The sequence below is a fragment of the Babesia bigemina genome (assembly GCF_000981445.1).
Source record: "Babesia bigemina genome assembly Bbig001, chromosome : I".
Classification (NCBI taxonomy): domain Eukaryota; phylum Apicomplexa; class Aconoidasida; order Piroplasmida; family Babesiidae; genus Babesia; species Babesia bigemina.
The window spans coordinates 1,314,168-1,328,314 of NC_027216.1; the positions used below are offsets into that span (position 1 = coordinate 1,314,168).

At 44.6% G+C, this 14,147-nt stretch overlaps 6 protein-coding genes across 6 annotated transcripts; 3 read left to right on the forward strand and 3 right to left on the reverse strand.

The window, feature by feature from the left end:
• Nucleotides 1–189: 189 nt before the first annotated feature.
• BBBOND_0106060 (ATP synthase F1 delta subunit, putative) lies at nucleotides 190–882 on the reverse strand (the record flags this gene model as incomplete). Its single annotated transcript, XM_012911029.1, has 1 exon — nucleotides 190–882. One exon carries the CDS (start codon nucleotides 880–882, stop codon nucleotides 190–192), a length of 693 nt encoding a protein of 230 aa, XP_012766483.1.
• Nucleotides 883–1,715: 833 nt separating this feature from the next.
• BBBOND_0106070 (hypothetical protein, conserved) lies at nucleotides 1,716–3,767 on the forward strand (the record flags this gene model as incomplete). Its single annotated transcript, XM_012911030.1, has 1 exon — nucleotides 1,716–3,767. One exon carries the CDS (start codon nucleotides 1,716–1,718, stop codon nucleotides 3,765–3,767), a length of 2,052 nt encoding a protein of 683 aa, XP_012766484.1.
• Nucleotides 3,768–4,023: 256 nt separating this feature from the next.
• On the forward strand, nucleotides 4,024–6,726 carry BBBOND_0106080 (hypothetical protein, conserved; the record flags this gene model as incomplete). Its single annotated transcript, XM_012911031.1, has 6 exons — nucleotides 4,024–4,390; nucleotides 4,435–5,143; nucleotides 5,181–5,286; nucleotides 5,323–5,457; nucleotides 5,492–6,318; nucleotides 6,354–6,726. 6 exons carry the CDS (start codon nucleotides 4,024–4,026, stop codon nucleotides 6,724–6,726), a joined length of 2,517 nt encoding a protein of 838 aa, XP_012766485.1.
• Nucleotides 6,727–7,284: 558 nt separating this feature from the next.
• BBBOND_0106090 (hypothetical protein, conserved) lies at nucleotides 7,285–8,611 on the forward strand (the record flags this gene model as incomplete). The annotated part of the gene is made up of 2 exons (XM_012911032.1): nucleotides 7,285–7,385; nucleotides 7,786–8,611. 2 exons carry the CDS (start codon nucleotides 7,285–7,287, stop codon nucleotides 8,609–8,611), a joined length of 927 nt encoding a protein of 308 aa, XP_012766486.1.
• Nucleotides 8,612–8,953: 342 nt separating this feature from the next.
• BBBOND_0106100 (hypothetical protein) lies at nucleotides 8,954–9,211 on the reverse strand (the record flags this gene model as incomplete). Its single annotated transcript, XM_012911033.1, has 1 exon — nucleotides 8,954–9,211. One exon carries the CDS (start codon nucleotides 9,209–9,211, stop codon nucleotides 8,954–8,956), a length of 258 nt encoding a protein of 85 aa, XP_012766487.1.
• A 415-nt stretch (nucleotides 9,212–9,626) lies between these two features.
• On the reverse strand, nucleotides 9,627–10,895 carry BBBOND_0106110 (hypothetical protein; the record flags this gene model as incomplete). The annotated part of the gene is made up of 1 exon (XM_012911034.1): nucleotides 9,627–10,895. One exon carries the CDS (start codon nucleotides 10,893–10,895, stop codon nucleotides 9,627–9,629), a length of 1,269 nt encoding a protein of 422 aa, XP_012766488.1.
• Nucleotides 10,896–14,147: the final 3,252 nt, after the last annotated feature.

A 14,147-nucleotide genomic window follows, 5' to 3' on the forward strand; every position in this document is an offset into this window, starting at 1 on the left:
TATTGCACAATCAGATTAACGTGGCTGTCAATGTGGATTCAGACGAGTGCGACGGCTTACTATTTGGTGCCGCTGTTAGCACATACATGGCGTGACAGAACAACCACTTGCGCCGGCAATCCCATAATGAGAAAGCGCATCCGACTCCATATTCATGTGTGTAGTCTGCCTATCTTCAAATGTCGACGACTAGGAATTGCACGATAGCCTTGAGTGCACACGATCAAGCTTTGCACTGACAGAGGCGTCTATCACCTGGTCACCGATACGCACAACCAAACCTCCCATCAGACTGGGATTAACCTTGTAAACGACAGACGGCTGGGAGGAACCGCCAAGACGTTTCTTCAGCGCATTCTCAAGAGCCACCTTGTGTTTCGGACTCAACTCACATGCGGAATGAGCATAGCACTTCACCTGGCCCTTCGTTGCCATGTAGAGAGTCTCAAACAGCTTTACCAACTCGGCAAAATCACCAGATCGGCGCTGCGTAAAAAGCACCTCCAGACAGTTCAAAGTCTCTTTCTGCATCTCTGGCAAACCTAACGTCTTCAGGTCGTCACGAAGAAATGCAACCTTGGTTGATGAACGCAAACAGGGGTTACTGATGAATACGGAAAACTCGTTGCATGTGCTCATCGCATCGTGCAGAGTGCTTAGGTCACCCATCACGCTATCAACGCAACTAGCATCCTTGGCTGCGAGGTAGAGGGCTTTCGCGTAGGAACCCATTACGCCGTGGCCGTCCATCATTTCTAAAGCTTTTGCATCTGATGTATTCGCAAAAGAGCGATGCGATATGTGCGATGTCCCGCATAGCGGAGGAACACCGCGGAGCTGTTTCGGCAGACGGCCGAATAGACGGCGCCAAATCATGGTCATAGGCACCTATTGACCACGGCTAGCTCACCGCAGTATTACATGAAATAGAATTTGGTTACCGCGCCCGGTAGTTTGAAAGTAACGAGCCCCGAGTAAAACCGTACACCGTCAATACTTTGTGTGGCCTGGAATAAACGGAGTCTGCCAATTTGAAGCAGGCAACAAAACGAATTTTCACAGCGAAATGGTGAGCGTAGTGTGTATCTATGTAAGGCTGGTGATGGTCGTTACTTCGGCGTGGCCAGGTACGCCCCTTCGGTGGAGAATATGAGTGTCCACACGCTGACTTATCGCGATCCAATGCGTATTGCATAAAGTAATACGCTCTAATTGTACATAATACTACCAATTTGGCGCAAAAGTTCGTCGCTATAAAACGTAGTCGACTATATACAAAACGATGATGTCGACACACAACGTAACAGCTGCGAAGCGAACTGCCGAACTCAACTAGGGCCATCGGTGCCGCAGTGTACATCTATTAGCATCTTGTTGTTGTACGTATTCGATTTAATGAATGCGCAAAAACAAGTGCTTCACATACGTTCAAGCGACAGCATGGAATGCAGGACAGCAATATGGTGCAATATTTCGGCAGTAGCGCAAAGTTTAAGGGTACATACGGCATATTTCTAACGCCGTCACGATGTGTCGCGTCAACGTGTCGCAATTCGATCGTAGATATAACGCCAGCATCGATCGGACGCGACGCCACGACAGTCGCATAAACACGATCGCGTTGCGGAACGCCCTAGTTACGTAACCACCTCATGTAGGGCAATCTAGCTACCGCATATGAGACAAGACTTAGCTTAAGAGGAAAGGTTTTAAAAATGGAACTCAGTCGCGAATATGCGGCCTCACGTCGGCCGAGCAGATTGCGGGATCATTTTGTTTCCTCGGCACAAAGCGAACCATCGGAGCATGTGCAGGACAGATTCGGTCGTCACACAACGGGTCGAGGTTATTATAGCGCGCAAGAAAGGGCACACCGCGATACTCCTAGGCGAGATTATAGTAGACGGTATAGAAGTTACGATTACGAAGATTCCTATGCAAAGCACTACGACAGGACGTATATATATGCAAGGAGGGCTGTATATAACCATGAGTATGGAGAATATAACATGCGGCCGAAGCCGACGCCTATACCGATTACGACATCGCGAGATAATGGTTATGTTGGCAATAGGGTACGAAGCACACCCCAGGCAGAGAGAGAAGACACCAATTTCGCTCATAATAATATCATGGTTGGTTCTAGAAGTACCAGAAGAGCGACATCGAGGTGGTCTGATGTGCTCGCGGATCCAAAACACTCAAACGAAGCCGACGATAAAATGCAGCTGAGATACAGTTATAAACGCAGGCCACTGAATGAGCCTGTAAAACCAATAATGAACGATCCTGTGCCTGTAGATTCCACTGCAGATGAGACTGCAGCAACTTTGGTGCGTGTTAGGCCGTTATCGCCGCGCATTTCTAAAAGGCGTGCCGCCTCGCTGCGGGTAGACGAGGAACCGCAAGCTACAGAACTTTATGTGGGGGAACACATGGTTACAGATAACGAAATTAGCGCTGTAGATGATGGCATTCACGCGCCTCCGGACTATGTTCCAGTGAATTTACCGGAGACGCCTCAAACACACACTCCGGAGGGGGGCGACGTTGTGGAGAACACCGTCATAAAAGCCGAATTTCGGACCACTAATAATAATTCACCAATAAAGCGTAAGAGAGGAAGGCCAAAAGGCGTCCGAGAGACGGCTGTGCATGCTTCTCCAACCCCTAAGAAGGAAAAGGTGAAAAGTGCGATGGCGGGGAATGACGGGCCAGTGGTTACACCGGTTCCAAAGCGGACTAGTGCTAGAATACGGTCACATAATGCGACATCGTCTTACGCCAATGACGACCATCTGGCCGGCGACACGTACGAGGAACAGCTACAAAAAGCAATCGCCATGTCAATCATAGAAGTAGACAACAAGCCTAGCGATGTGGATAAAACACAACCAGATGATGGCGATCTTTCTGTGGATAGCAATGATAAGGACCAGGAAAGCAGCATTGCGGTTGTCGACGACGATAGTGGAGATCAAGATTACGTGCCCGATACTCCCACAACAGCTGCGAAGAAAGCAGCTGCGAAAATAAAACGCAAATACGCAACCAAAACAACTGCAAAAACCGCAGTTGCGAAAATCAGTGGCAAGGTTCGTAATGTAAAGCGCGTCAAAGAAGCAAACGACGTTGAACCCGGTATAGTGCAGGAGAAGGAACTTCCACTACCAGATTCCACAAATGAAGAGGTCACAGTTGTCAATGGTGGGTCTGAAAGCTCTAGGATGCTGCTTTTTGAAGAGTATTTGGAGATGAGTGAACGTATGTACTGTGGAAAGCCTTTGTGTGTCAGGGAGAAGCACGATTCCGCGGAAAAGAAAATGGAAAGTGCCACTGAACCAGATGAGTCCAGCGATGAGGAAGCGTCGGAAATAAAACGATGTGTCGACAGGTCGATTTCACCGACAAAAGCGCTGCGGCCGTGTATCCCAAAGAGCATTCACAGCAATGCGAACACATCGGATAACATACCCGATAACTGTGGTAGCGATGACCCCTTTGAATTCCAATGTTCGAAGCTGAGCCTTAGGTTCAGGGTTTCATTCGCAATGCTCACTTCGGACTTACGGCAAGAGCAAATGTTGGATCTTTGGGGGCCCAAAGAGATTGTTCTTTTTGAATTAGGCATGTTCAAGCACGGTAAAGAGTTCCACGAAATTCAGCGAAACATACCGACTAAGACAGTTCAGGAGATAGTGGATATGTATTACTTCTGGAAGAAAACGAACCGTTATAAATTGTGGAAGGCAAACAGACAATACTAACTTAGCTGTGTAGCCACGCGCACATCCAACTTCAGGCACGAAAACAGTAGCCAAAGCAACCTAAATTGCTTACAAATATTAATGATTAGCTTTTTATCACAGGTGTTACGCGCAGTTGCATCTTCCATGTGTTTATTAGTTGTGGTTTCACCTTGTCTCTGCCGCGAGCAGCTTGCCCGCGCCGAAAAATAGGTCCAATGTGCCGGTCGATGAATCTCGATTCTGTGTTATAATATGACTTTTGGACTATTGCGGTATGGATCGCCATAAAGAATGTGAACGCGTTTTGAAAACAGCGGCCGTACAGCAGTGTAAGGAACGCGGAAATCTCATAAGGCAAGACTTTGTTACTATCGCTACCGTTACCGCGGAAGATGTGTTACCAGTGAACGATGCTGGCGAGTTTGTTAGGCAAATAATCTCCGACAACGCCGCGGTGGACAAAGCGGTGTTGAGAGGAGCCTGTAGTATTCTGCTTGACACCCTGGCACTCATCAAACACAAGAAGGAGCAGTCTTCCAGCAATGATAACACCGCTTTCGACAATAAAAGCACATTAGCATTTGTATCAGGTGCTATCAAAGGACAGCCATTCCAAGAAAACAGCGTTTCTGCAAACCTATGTTAGTTACATGCGATAGTTTTGCCTGAAAATACGTTTGTACAGGTCATATAGTGGATCGGAACGGCAATTCGTGTTTTGAAGATCGTGATGATGGAGCTGTGTTCAACGATTTTGACGATGGATTCTACGAGCTGAATGTACTTCAGGACGATGTTGTGGAATCATCAAGCGACGCCAGCGCCTCTGATGACGATCAGGAGGTGATGAATACGTACATAACGTCGTATAGAAACAGATACGGCAATCAAGCGCTTACTGTGCTCTCAGACAACGGTTCAACGAAGAAAACGCATCAGGGGGGGATATTAATAGATGAGACTGCCAAAATTCCGAGAAACTTGCATATGCAACAACTATTCGGCGTGACCGGTCAAACACATGCGGATATTGTTTCTAATGCGTTTGAACCATACTATGATCATGGAATAGTCTCAAATCCGTCTACTAGAGAGAATGGTGTGACGCACTACGTCGGTGGGATGTATCCCCCGCTTCACACCTACTACTCGAAGGATGATAAGGGCAGGACGTCCGCCGTGGGTTTAGTTTCTCAAAATTGTCTGAGAAGAACATTTTCCCCAAAAAAACAAAACTTTGCCGATCGACTGCTTCAACAAAGTAAACAGAACAAATCCGGCGCTATGCCTTTTGCGCTGTTGGCTAGAGATGCAGAACGTGGTAATAACGGCAAGGACGCCTTATTGATAAACGAAACTGTTATAAGACATCACGCGTCACCGATTGCTGCTCCGTAAGTGAAATCGAAAGTTCGCAATAATGGCCTGCAGGATCGAGCACGTTGCATTCATAGGGAAGGATAAGATCAGAACTTTCAAATGCAACATTTACACCGCGCGAATACTCCCAAATATGGTGGCGCAGCAACAGGAAGTGGTACGTTATGATTATTGTAATTTAAATGATACCCAGTGCTCATCGCTGTTTACCTCGGAGGTTTCACAAGGACGCATGCTATCAAGAATGGTTCAAAAACTAATGCGGTACGAATACGTTAATAGTGGCACAGCCGCTATGTGGCGGGGCTCTACGGATGCCATTGCAAAGGTAGGGTTTTACAGGTGTGCCACATATGAATCAGGCCATTTCTAACATCGAATGGGGTTGCCTCTGGCAGGACTGGAATTATTTCTCCGGTGGGCTTTTAACTGAAATTGATATGCAGCGTATCAAACAGCATCTGATGCTTTTGACTGAGCGTGGTATCACTGACAAAACAACAATTCTCAGAAACGTATGCAGCGAGTTTGCTGCTCACTTAAGCAAAACCAAAGAAGCGAACGTACAGGGGGCGTCGAATGTCACGGAAACTATGCAGCAAATCGTATCAAAATATATCGCAGAGGTCCTCGCTGCATTCGATGAACGATATTGCGATCTGAGAAATATCATTTACATGGACCTTAGGTCCATAAACAACCGAGGATTCCAACAGACGGTTACATCTATTCTGGAGTCCAAAGGAATTGATGACGGATTGAAAGCAGGCTCGCATATAAAGGAGTCGGTGGTGTACGTAGACAGGGAGATTGAAACTAAGATGAGGCTCGAGCTACTACCAACGCACCGAGCAGAAGCTGCGGATCTCCTGTCTTTGACCAGTGTAGACGAGATTGTTGGTGAGGATATTATGCAAAACCCCGATTTATCGGGAGAGCCTTTCTTGAATATGCTGTCGCTTCCCCAACATCCTGCAGCGAACGCGAGACAACTCAACATCACGAGCACTGCCTTGGACTTGTGCAAGAAGTGTTTCGAAGGGTACAAGAATGGCAGTTTTTGTCTAGAAAAAAACAAAACTGCGAAGGGACTCACGGTGCTAAACTCGCTCGTAACGTTGCTAAAGAATTATGAAAAACCATTTTCTGGTGCAAGGAATCTGCGGGATTTTCTGGGAGCGGCACACTGGTAAGTCGACACTGTGGCAACAATAGTAGTTTCAGGGTACCTGATGAAATCGCCACGTGGATACTCAGCGCCTTCTATGAAAGGGCACCTTCAAACGATTACATCATAAATTCGAAGGGATTGCAGAAGCTCATGTGCTACATCCTGTGGTTATCCATTTATCTGGCAGGTGGCAGCTACACTTATAATTTCACGGCACTGAAGAACGTGGACTTAAAAACCAAGAGGAGGTTGTATCCCATATTCGACAAATGCGTTCACATTGCAGGGCTCGTCGCAACCAGCGCAGCTAAATCTACCGCGTACACCATAGAGCTTCCTCTTAAGTGTATACCCAAAACCAACACGAGTGCGTTCGGTGGACTTACAAATAGTATCACATCGTACGGAAAACGTTCGAGAAGGTAAAGGTGAGGAAGAAAGCGCAAAGGCGGTGTATAGTGCCAAGATTTGAGCGTGTGCCCCTAGTACATACAGACATTTGAGGCAGCCTCTCTAATGAGTAAAAATGTTAGTATTATGACCGTGACGTTTTAAAGACTCGTAATATGAATCGTATGAGGTCAAAACCCGTACGCCTCCACTGTTGCGTTCGTGTTGTAAACATGCCATGATCATAAACCACAGTACCGTCCTGAAATTTTGACTTCTATAACTCATTCGTCTGGTGCCAACATCAACATGTTTTAACATATGGACGTCGCGTAGAATCTCAAATGATGAAGCACACATTGGAATGATGAGCGGTTGCTGCAACACACTAAGCTGAATCTCACTGATACTAGCGAATAATGTCACCCGATGAATTGAAAAATTATTAGCCTTTGTTTGAACCAACAAGACACCAGCCGTATTCTTTAAAAATATTGTCATTCCATTGCTTCGAGATTCTATCTCTACATAACCCAAATAGCAAAAAATACAGGCATTGAAGGATAGTAATAAGGTGTCAGCTGTTTTTTCATAATGTTTCTCATGCTGCAATATGCCGATAGTCTCATTTTTGATTTGTTTGTTGCAAAGCGGTTTTTTGCTAAACGTCGACGTGACAGCCTTCTCGTATCCAGGTATGCGTTGAATCTTTTGTGTTGAACGACCATTATCAACCGAACTTAATGCTTATAGTGATTCTTATAACGGTAAATATCAACAATGTCATTACATCGTTTTCTACCACTCATTCATAAGTACAACACGTAGCCTGCTTTTACTTACTTGTGGTTGCGCGTATATTTAATACTACGGAGTGCACGCTAAACTTTGGATTAGGTGGTTTGTTGTATACGTATTCCTTGCAGTGTTTTGTTTTTCTAAAAAGATTTCAGGTCAGAACGATGTGAGATGCTATAGCTGGATGCATTCACCATCTTTCAGGAACTGCGACGTTTTTTATCGGTTCAGTCGAGCCAATATGGCGTGCGAAACAAGTACACGTCGTTGTATGCCAGGAATGCGATCGTGTTATAGGAACAACATTATACAGATGTATAAACCTAAACATATTAACCTTTCAGAACTCACATCACAAGAAAAAAGAAAAGCTAGGGATGACATACTTGAAGGGGGGAATGAAAAACTTATAAAACAACTTTTGAGCCAGATCCCACTAGCCACCCTCTTCAAACGAGCGGAAACCAGACGATTGGAGCCTGTCAAGGATTTGCGCAGATATCCAGAACGTACTGTTCGCACTGGAATTGCGGATGTGGAAGAAAACGTTGTGGATGATACGGAAGAAACGGACGTTGAAGAGCCCACACATATAAACAAAATTCGTGCTTCAAACTTCGTACTTCACAAGGGTGATGTCCACCTAATTCTAGCGTCGCAGCACGTATCTCAAGCCAGGTCTAGAGGACATTATAAAGTAAAAATGCGGAACTTGATAAATAATAAGGAGATATCGCATTCGTTCGCAGATGGGACGAAATTGAGCGTCATAACACCAAATAAGGTTTCGTGTACTTACAAGGGAGTAGACGAACGATCCGGGGACCACCGATTCCAAAGTGAAGGTTTCGAGATACTAGTCCCAAAGAATTCATCGCTGGAGAAATTGAAGTACCTCAAACTAGAGTTAAAGGTTACCCTATCTAGATGGAGGGGACAAATTATCGGGTTATTGGTTCCTCACCAAATACAGTATAAGGTAACAGATGTTAACCCAGGCAACTATGCTGCGACGCTGGAAAATGGTATGGTGGTGCTCGTACCATCGTACATTAAGCGAGGAGACAGTGTTGACATAAACACTGCAAAAGGAGAATTTCTGAGACGGTCGATAATAGGTTGAAAGTCAGATGAAACCTGTAGAAATAATACACGGTATAAATGATTTATGTTTATATAACGCCATTATACCAACACTCTGATCGTTATTAACTCTCTTCTCTATTGCCAGCGTAAGCATGAGGGTTTACATTGGTCACTACATTTATTAAATTCAATCTGCCAACATCACTGCGTGCGGCGAAGTAGTTGGGTAACTTCGCCTTCGTGTAACCTTACTTTAGTTCGTGAAGGTAAAATTTTCCTGTCAAAATATCGTGTTATTTTTATTATTATGTTATCATTTTATAGTGTGCTATGTGGCTATGTGCCTAGGGCCGATTTTCGATTTTGCTGGGCTGCCGCCTCACGCTGTTGTTGGATGCGTGATTCCCGTCGGTACGTTGCCGAACGCAACCGGTGCCATCCATTCGGGCATCCATCCAGTTTGGGCTTGAGGGTCTTCTACGGAATCGTAGTCTTCTCTCGGTTTCATGTCCCTCATCACTATTTTATGTGTTTCTTGGATCACTACCCGTTGTATGTGAGACTCCATGCGATCCGACATGCCCAAGTCGCGTCTACACTTGCTGTGCTCCTTTGTCACTATTCCCTCCCACGTCATAACGTAGGGGGACAACAAGGATCGCGGTTTTCTGCTCAAACTGTCACGTCATAGGGTCCTCCAGGTCCTTTCACTTCACCATCTTGTATCTATGTGTCCCTGCAAAATGTCTTGGTTGATAATTGCAATTGGCACATTGGCGATTGTACTCCCGAGGAATCCAGATGGAGTATCAAATATTTCTAGCGCTTTCCGAGGTGACGGGGTCACAGCAGTTATTCCTACATCTCGGCCACTAATACTCTGACTACAGTTCTAATACGATATCTACAAGGTTGTTTACTAGGTAGGTCGGTTAGCATCTTTACAACAATGGGCTGTAGACACTATACAATGGAGGAGTAGACATCAACGTATAATTAACAAATTTATTGAAAGAATAACTCCTTGGCTACATGAATAAACAAAACGCCTATCAAATGAAGCTAGCAGCGTTCAAGTTCGCCACTGTTGGTGCACCCGGATAATAAATGTTGTCCGATCCTAGCCCAGTAAGTGTTTTGACAGGCTTCTTACCCTTTCTGAAATTCCAGGCATTCACCAAACCCATATCAATGTCAACCCCGGGTATTCCGTATACTTCCCTGCTGCCCATGTAGAATTTGCGAGTCTTTACAGGTTTTACATGTTCTACGTGTTGTAACTCTGCCACATCTCTTAAGGTATATAGAGGTTCTTCAACGTTTACAGCATTTACAGGTTCTGATGCTTTGACAGCATGCACAGGTTCTTCAACGTTTACAGCATTTACAGGTTCTGACGCTTTGACTGAATATACAGGTTCTTCAACGTTTGCAGCATTCACCGGTTCCTCACCGCTTACGTCGTCTACAGGTTCTTCCACCTCTACGGGTTCCATAACTTCTTCAACGCCATCAGATATTCCAGCTTCTATATCGTTTGCAGTTACCACATTTTGTGATCCATAGAAAGCCCAGAATCCACCGATGTCGTAAATTTTGTCCAATATATACGGATGCACATCATTGGACGCACTGCGTATATCTGAACTGCTTATACTAATGTTACAACCTGGCTCCTCGTATCCCACGGCCTTCAACACGTCTTTCAAACCCATCTCCTCGCTAGAATTCCGACCGTTTCGAATGGCAGCTCTTGCGGAATCCCACACATAACGTAGACCTGTGTATAGCATTGGTGCGATTCCAACGAAGACCACTGCGCAAACCTGCGGCCGCTTTCCGCATGATGCCACCCAAGTCGCTTCTGAAGTGTAAGCAGACTTATACTGATCGGGGATTTTCACCTTTTCCAATAACTTTTCAAAGCCATCTACAACATCATTTACATTCTCTACCATGTGTTTAGCAGTGATACCCGCTGTTTGTATGATGTTCTCATAATCGCTATGGTAATTAGCAGTTTGACGCTTCAACCACATATGTCTGGTTTTATTCATAGGCCCATCGAATTTATCTAGCATGTCTTTTACGTACCACAGGTCTTTAAAACGCGGCTTTTGCAAGAACTCCTTAGAAACGCTCTTTATTTTCTCAAGCGTTGGCACCTTCATGCTACCAACAGGCTTGTCTGCGAGAAATTTGTGAACTGCCTCACCTAAAGCCTTCAGGTTCTTTTCAGCATCAGTTCCCTTCACGGCCATCAACCAATCAATACCCTCCTTGAGGTTGTGAGGAGCTTCAGTCAACGACTTGTACACCATTTTGTAATGATGCATTGAATTCTGCAAATGATATACACGTATCTAATCTGTGGTTTATTCACAGGTCACGTGGTGATCAGCTGCGTATTAAACTGGCGACCTTCACTTCAGCTGCGCCTTACAGGCGTGTAATCACAAGAGTGATTCGTCTATCTATTATAGACGCTATTGTATAAGATATAACAAGCTATTGGGATATCAAATGCTTGTGAAATTAAAGTGCGATGGCGACCATGCTGGCATCGTAGCTCTATCTAGAACATTAACCAGGCATGCAGTATCATCAACGCATGACATTGGTGTGTCCAAGTATCAGGATGGCATGTCAGACACTGAATTGTGCACACGTAATATGCGTGCATCGAAGCATACAATCTTGAGAAGGTACCATGGTTTGAGGAGTATGTTAGAGGGTCTTGCCATCCAATAGCTAATACGTACGAAGATGTGCCAAACTCACTCATAATTACGCATACGCAAAACGTATGGCCTCCAGATGATTAAGGCTACCCGTGGAGTATTACTATGTCTGGAGAGACACTTCTGAGACACTGACCAAGATCACCAACTCAGCATCAAGTGCACTGAGAAAATGCAGTGACACGTTTAGTGTTACGACGCAGCACTCCATTGGAATGTAGGCAGTTGCCAATACAATCGCATTGATGGGTCCACCATAACTGTTTCCGATTTTGCTCCCTTGTGATGCTGAGCTTGGCCTATACATCGCTGTGCAACCGTATTTGAGGTACCAGATTTTCGCCTAAAGTGGGCGACATAACTGATTGTTATTGTTACGTGTTCGTAGAATCGGATGGATCCGACGGATATGCGTACCTTGTTAAGGTTACGCAATTCGTGTCTGGTATGGGCGTTCTGCCATTCACGCTGAAGCACTAACATCTACTAGGCTGAACAACGATCCCAATACACACGAAAAACCACTTCTATGAGTATCATTCTATGTAGTGTCATTATGCTGACATTAAACGACTTAATCTGATGCAGCTTTTTACATCCCTACCTTGCTGCTGTCGGAGTCCTCATTGAGGCAAGGGGTGTCGAGAACGTTTCATACCCATCTGACACTAGCCGTGTTTTTCGCACATGTATCACCTTTCTCACACCTAACGTCCCATTCTGAATCGCTCTCTAATTTCCTTCCATCCATCCCAGCAAGCTGTAGGCTGCCGCTGCGTAGGGCGGGCACGGGTAACTGTGATTTAGTAATTACCAGTATAAGTCACTTCAGCCTCACGAATGGTCATGATGTGAAGTGCTGTGAACACGGAGTGAGCAAATGAACTGCTGTCCAGTTTTATTTTTCTCCAATCGTGTAGGGTGGCCAAGTGCTCACACGGTAGTTGGTTGATTCAACTGGTGAAGCTACTGAGGTACAATGATCATTGCCGGATTCAATCTCTTGTTGAGTATCTCGGGCATTGTCTGATTTTCAGGTTGTTATGAGATCACCAACGCAAAACCTTGCACCTTCCCAAAGTGTGCCAGACATACACTACTTGTCTTATGGGACGTGGCGTAAAATCCCATTACTGGCACGACATGGCATTGCTAACACAAAAATACGATGCCAACTCAGCACCGACAACTATCGCAATCTAAGCAAGTACTATGCAGCCACTGGAGACATACCAACAAAGGTACCAACATGAATTATGACAATTAAAGTGGTTCATTGCCAAGTGGGTTACCACATCTGTGCTACTTGTTACTTGGAGTAGTAGTTTTCAATCTGGATGGTAGACAGGATGACGCCCTTGATGGTCACGCATTGGCACTCCAACGGCGGGGTCTGGCTCAGAGTCTTCCCTGATCCTACGTGTTTGCTGTTGAACTTCAGTGTGACAAAATGTCTGGATGGAACATCGACCAACGACGTGCTGATTTCGCTTAGGTCGTTCACTTAACCCTCCACTAACACTTGGTTGAAACACTCAGGTGGGTTGAGGATGTAAGGAGCTGGGCAGTAGAATGCCGCTTGTTTAGCAGCCTTGACATGGCATGTCTACACGCACTCTTTTCAGGTAAAATACGTCTAATCTGTGCCCTATTTGGATTTACTCCTTCGCCAATGGCGTACTGGAGTGCAAGGAAGCTGGCGTGGTTCATTAACATTCAAATGCTGAACGTTTTGTTGTATGGCATTGCTAAAAACCAAAATTTGCGACCACATATAAACACTAACTGTTGCTATTTAAGAGTGATAACGCATTCATCTAAAATTTTGAATCCCGTGGGAGTTCGCGAAACATTCGATTACATGTGGATTAAAGGGTTTCAGTCATCCGTACGCACCACCTCCGTAATCGCAATGAAACTAAGCTTGCCATTTGTATTTTCGTACGTGTTTATATGACTGCGCTCATAAGATCTTAAGAGAGGAGGTAAAACGTATTAGGTGTTGACTCGGAACGAGCTTATCGCAGTAGTTGTACGCAACTTCGGGTTTTCGTGACACGCTCAGAAAGAATGCACATTGTGCAACATTCCTTCGTGTTTGTTATAACAACGATATGAATTAAAACGAGTAATACAACACAGAAGAATTGCGAAAAATCCCAGTCTTTATTTCATGTAATATACGGCTTCAATTTTAGATTTTAATTCATAGTATGAATTTTGGAAACTTCAAACAGATAATGCTTTTACATATCATGTAATGTATACTAGTTTGTCTCGACAAAAACATTAAACAACTAATTGTCATTGGAAAGGACAGACATCCCATTGGAGCAGATAGCCAACGGTATCGAAGAATTTTCATAAAAAAAGAACCGGAAGAACAAAATGCAAAATATATGAGGTATAATGCTATATGTTCTCATATATTGATAATAATACTTATCCATGTTATAAAAATGTTTTGTACTTTTAATCCTCGTCAGTATGCCTAGCATGGATTTCCTTCCCAGCACGCCAATGACCATAGCGGATCATCTCTACCCTACGGAAATCGTGTTATCAACAATGTATATAAGCACGATCCAGCAATACTTGTTGAGATAATACGGTCACGGCTGAGTAAACCAACAATAAAAAGATGCTGAACAAACCATTATAGGATGGCTATTACTAACATCAGAGACTTTCCACGCAGCTTGTGCACATTGCGACATAGAAATGATATATCGGCGCGTAAAGTTATGCAGAGTCTTATGTACACGTATTCGCTTGTGGTACGCCGCCGAAATAGGACGGAGTCGAATAATGCGTTATTGCTTTAATGAGCAA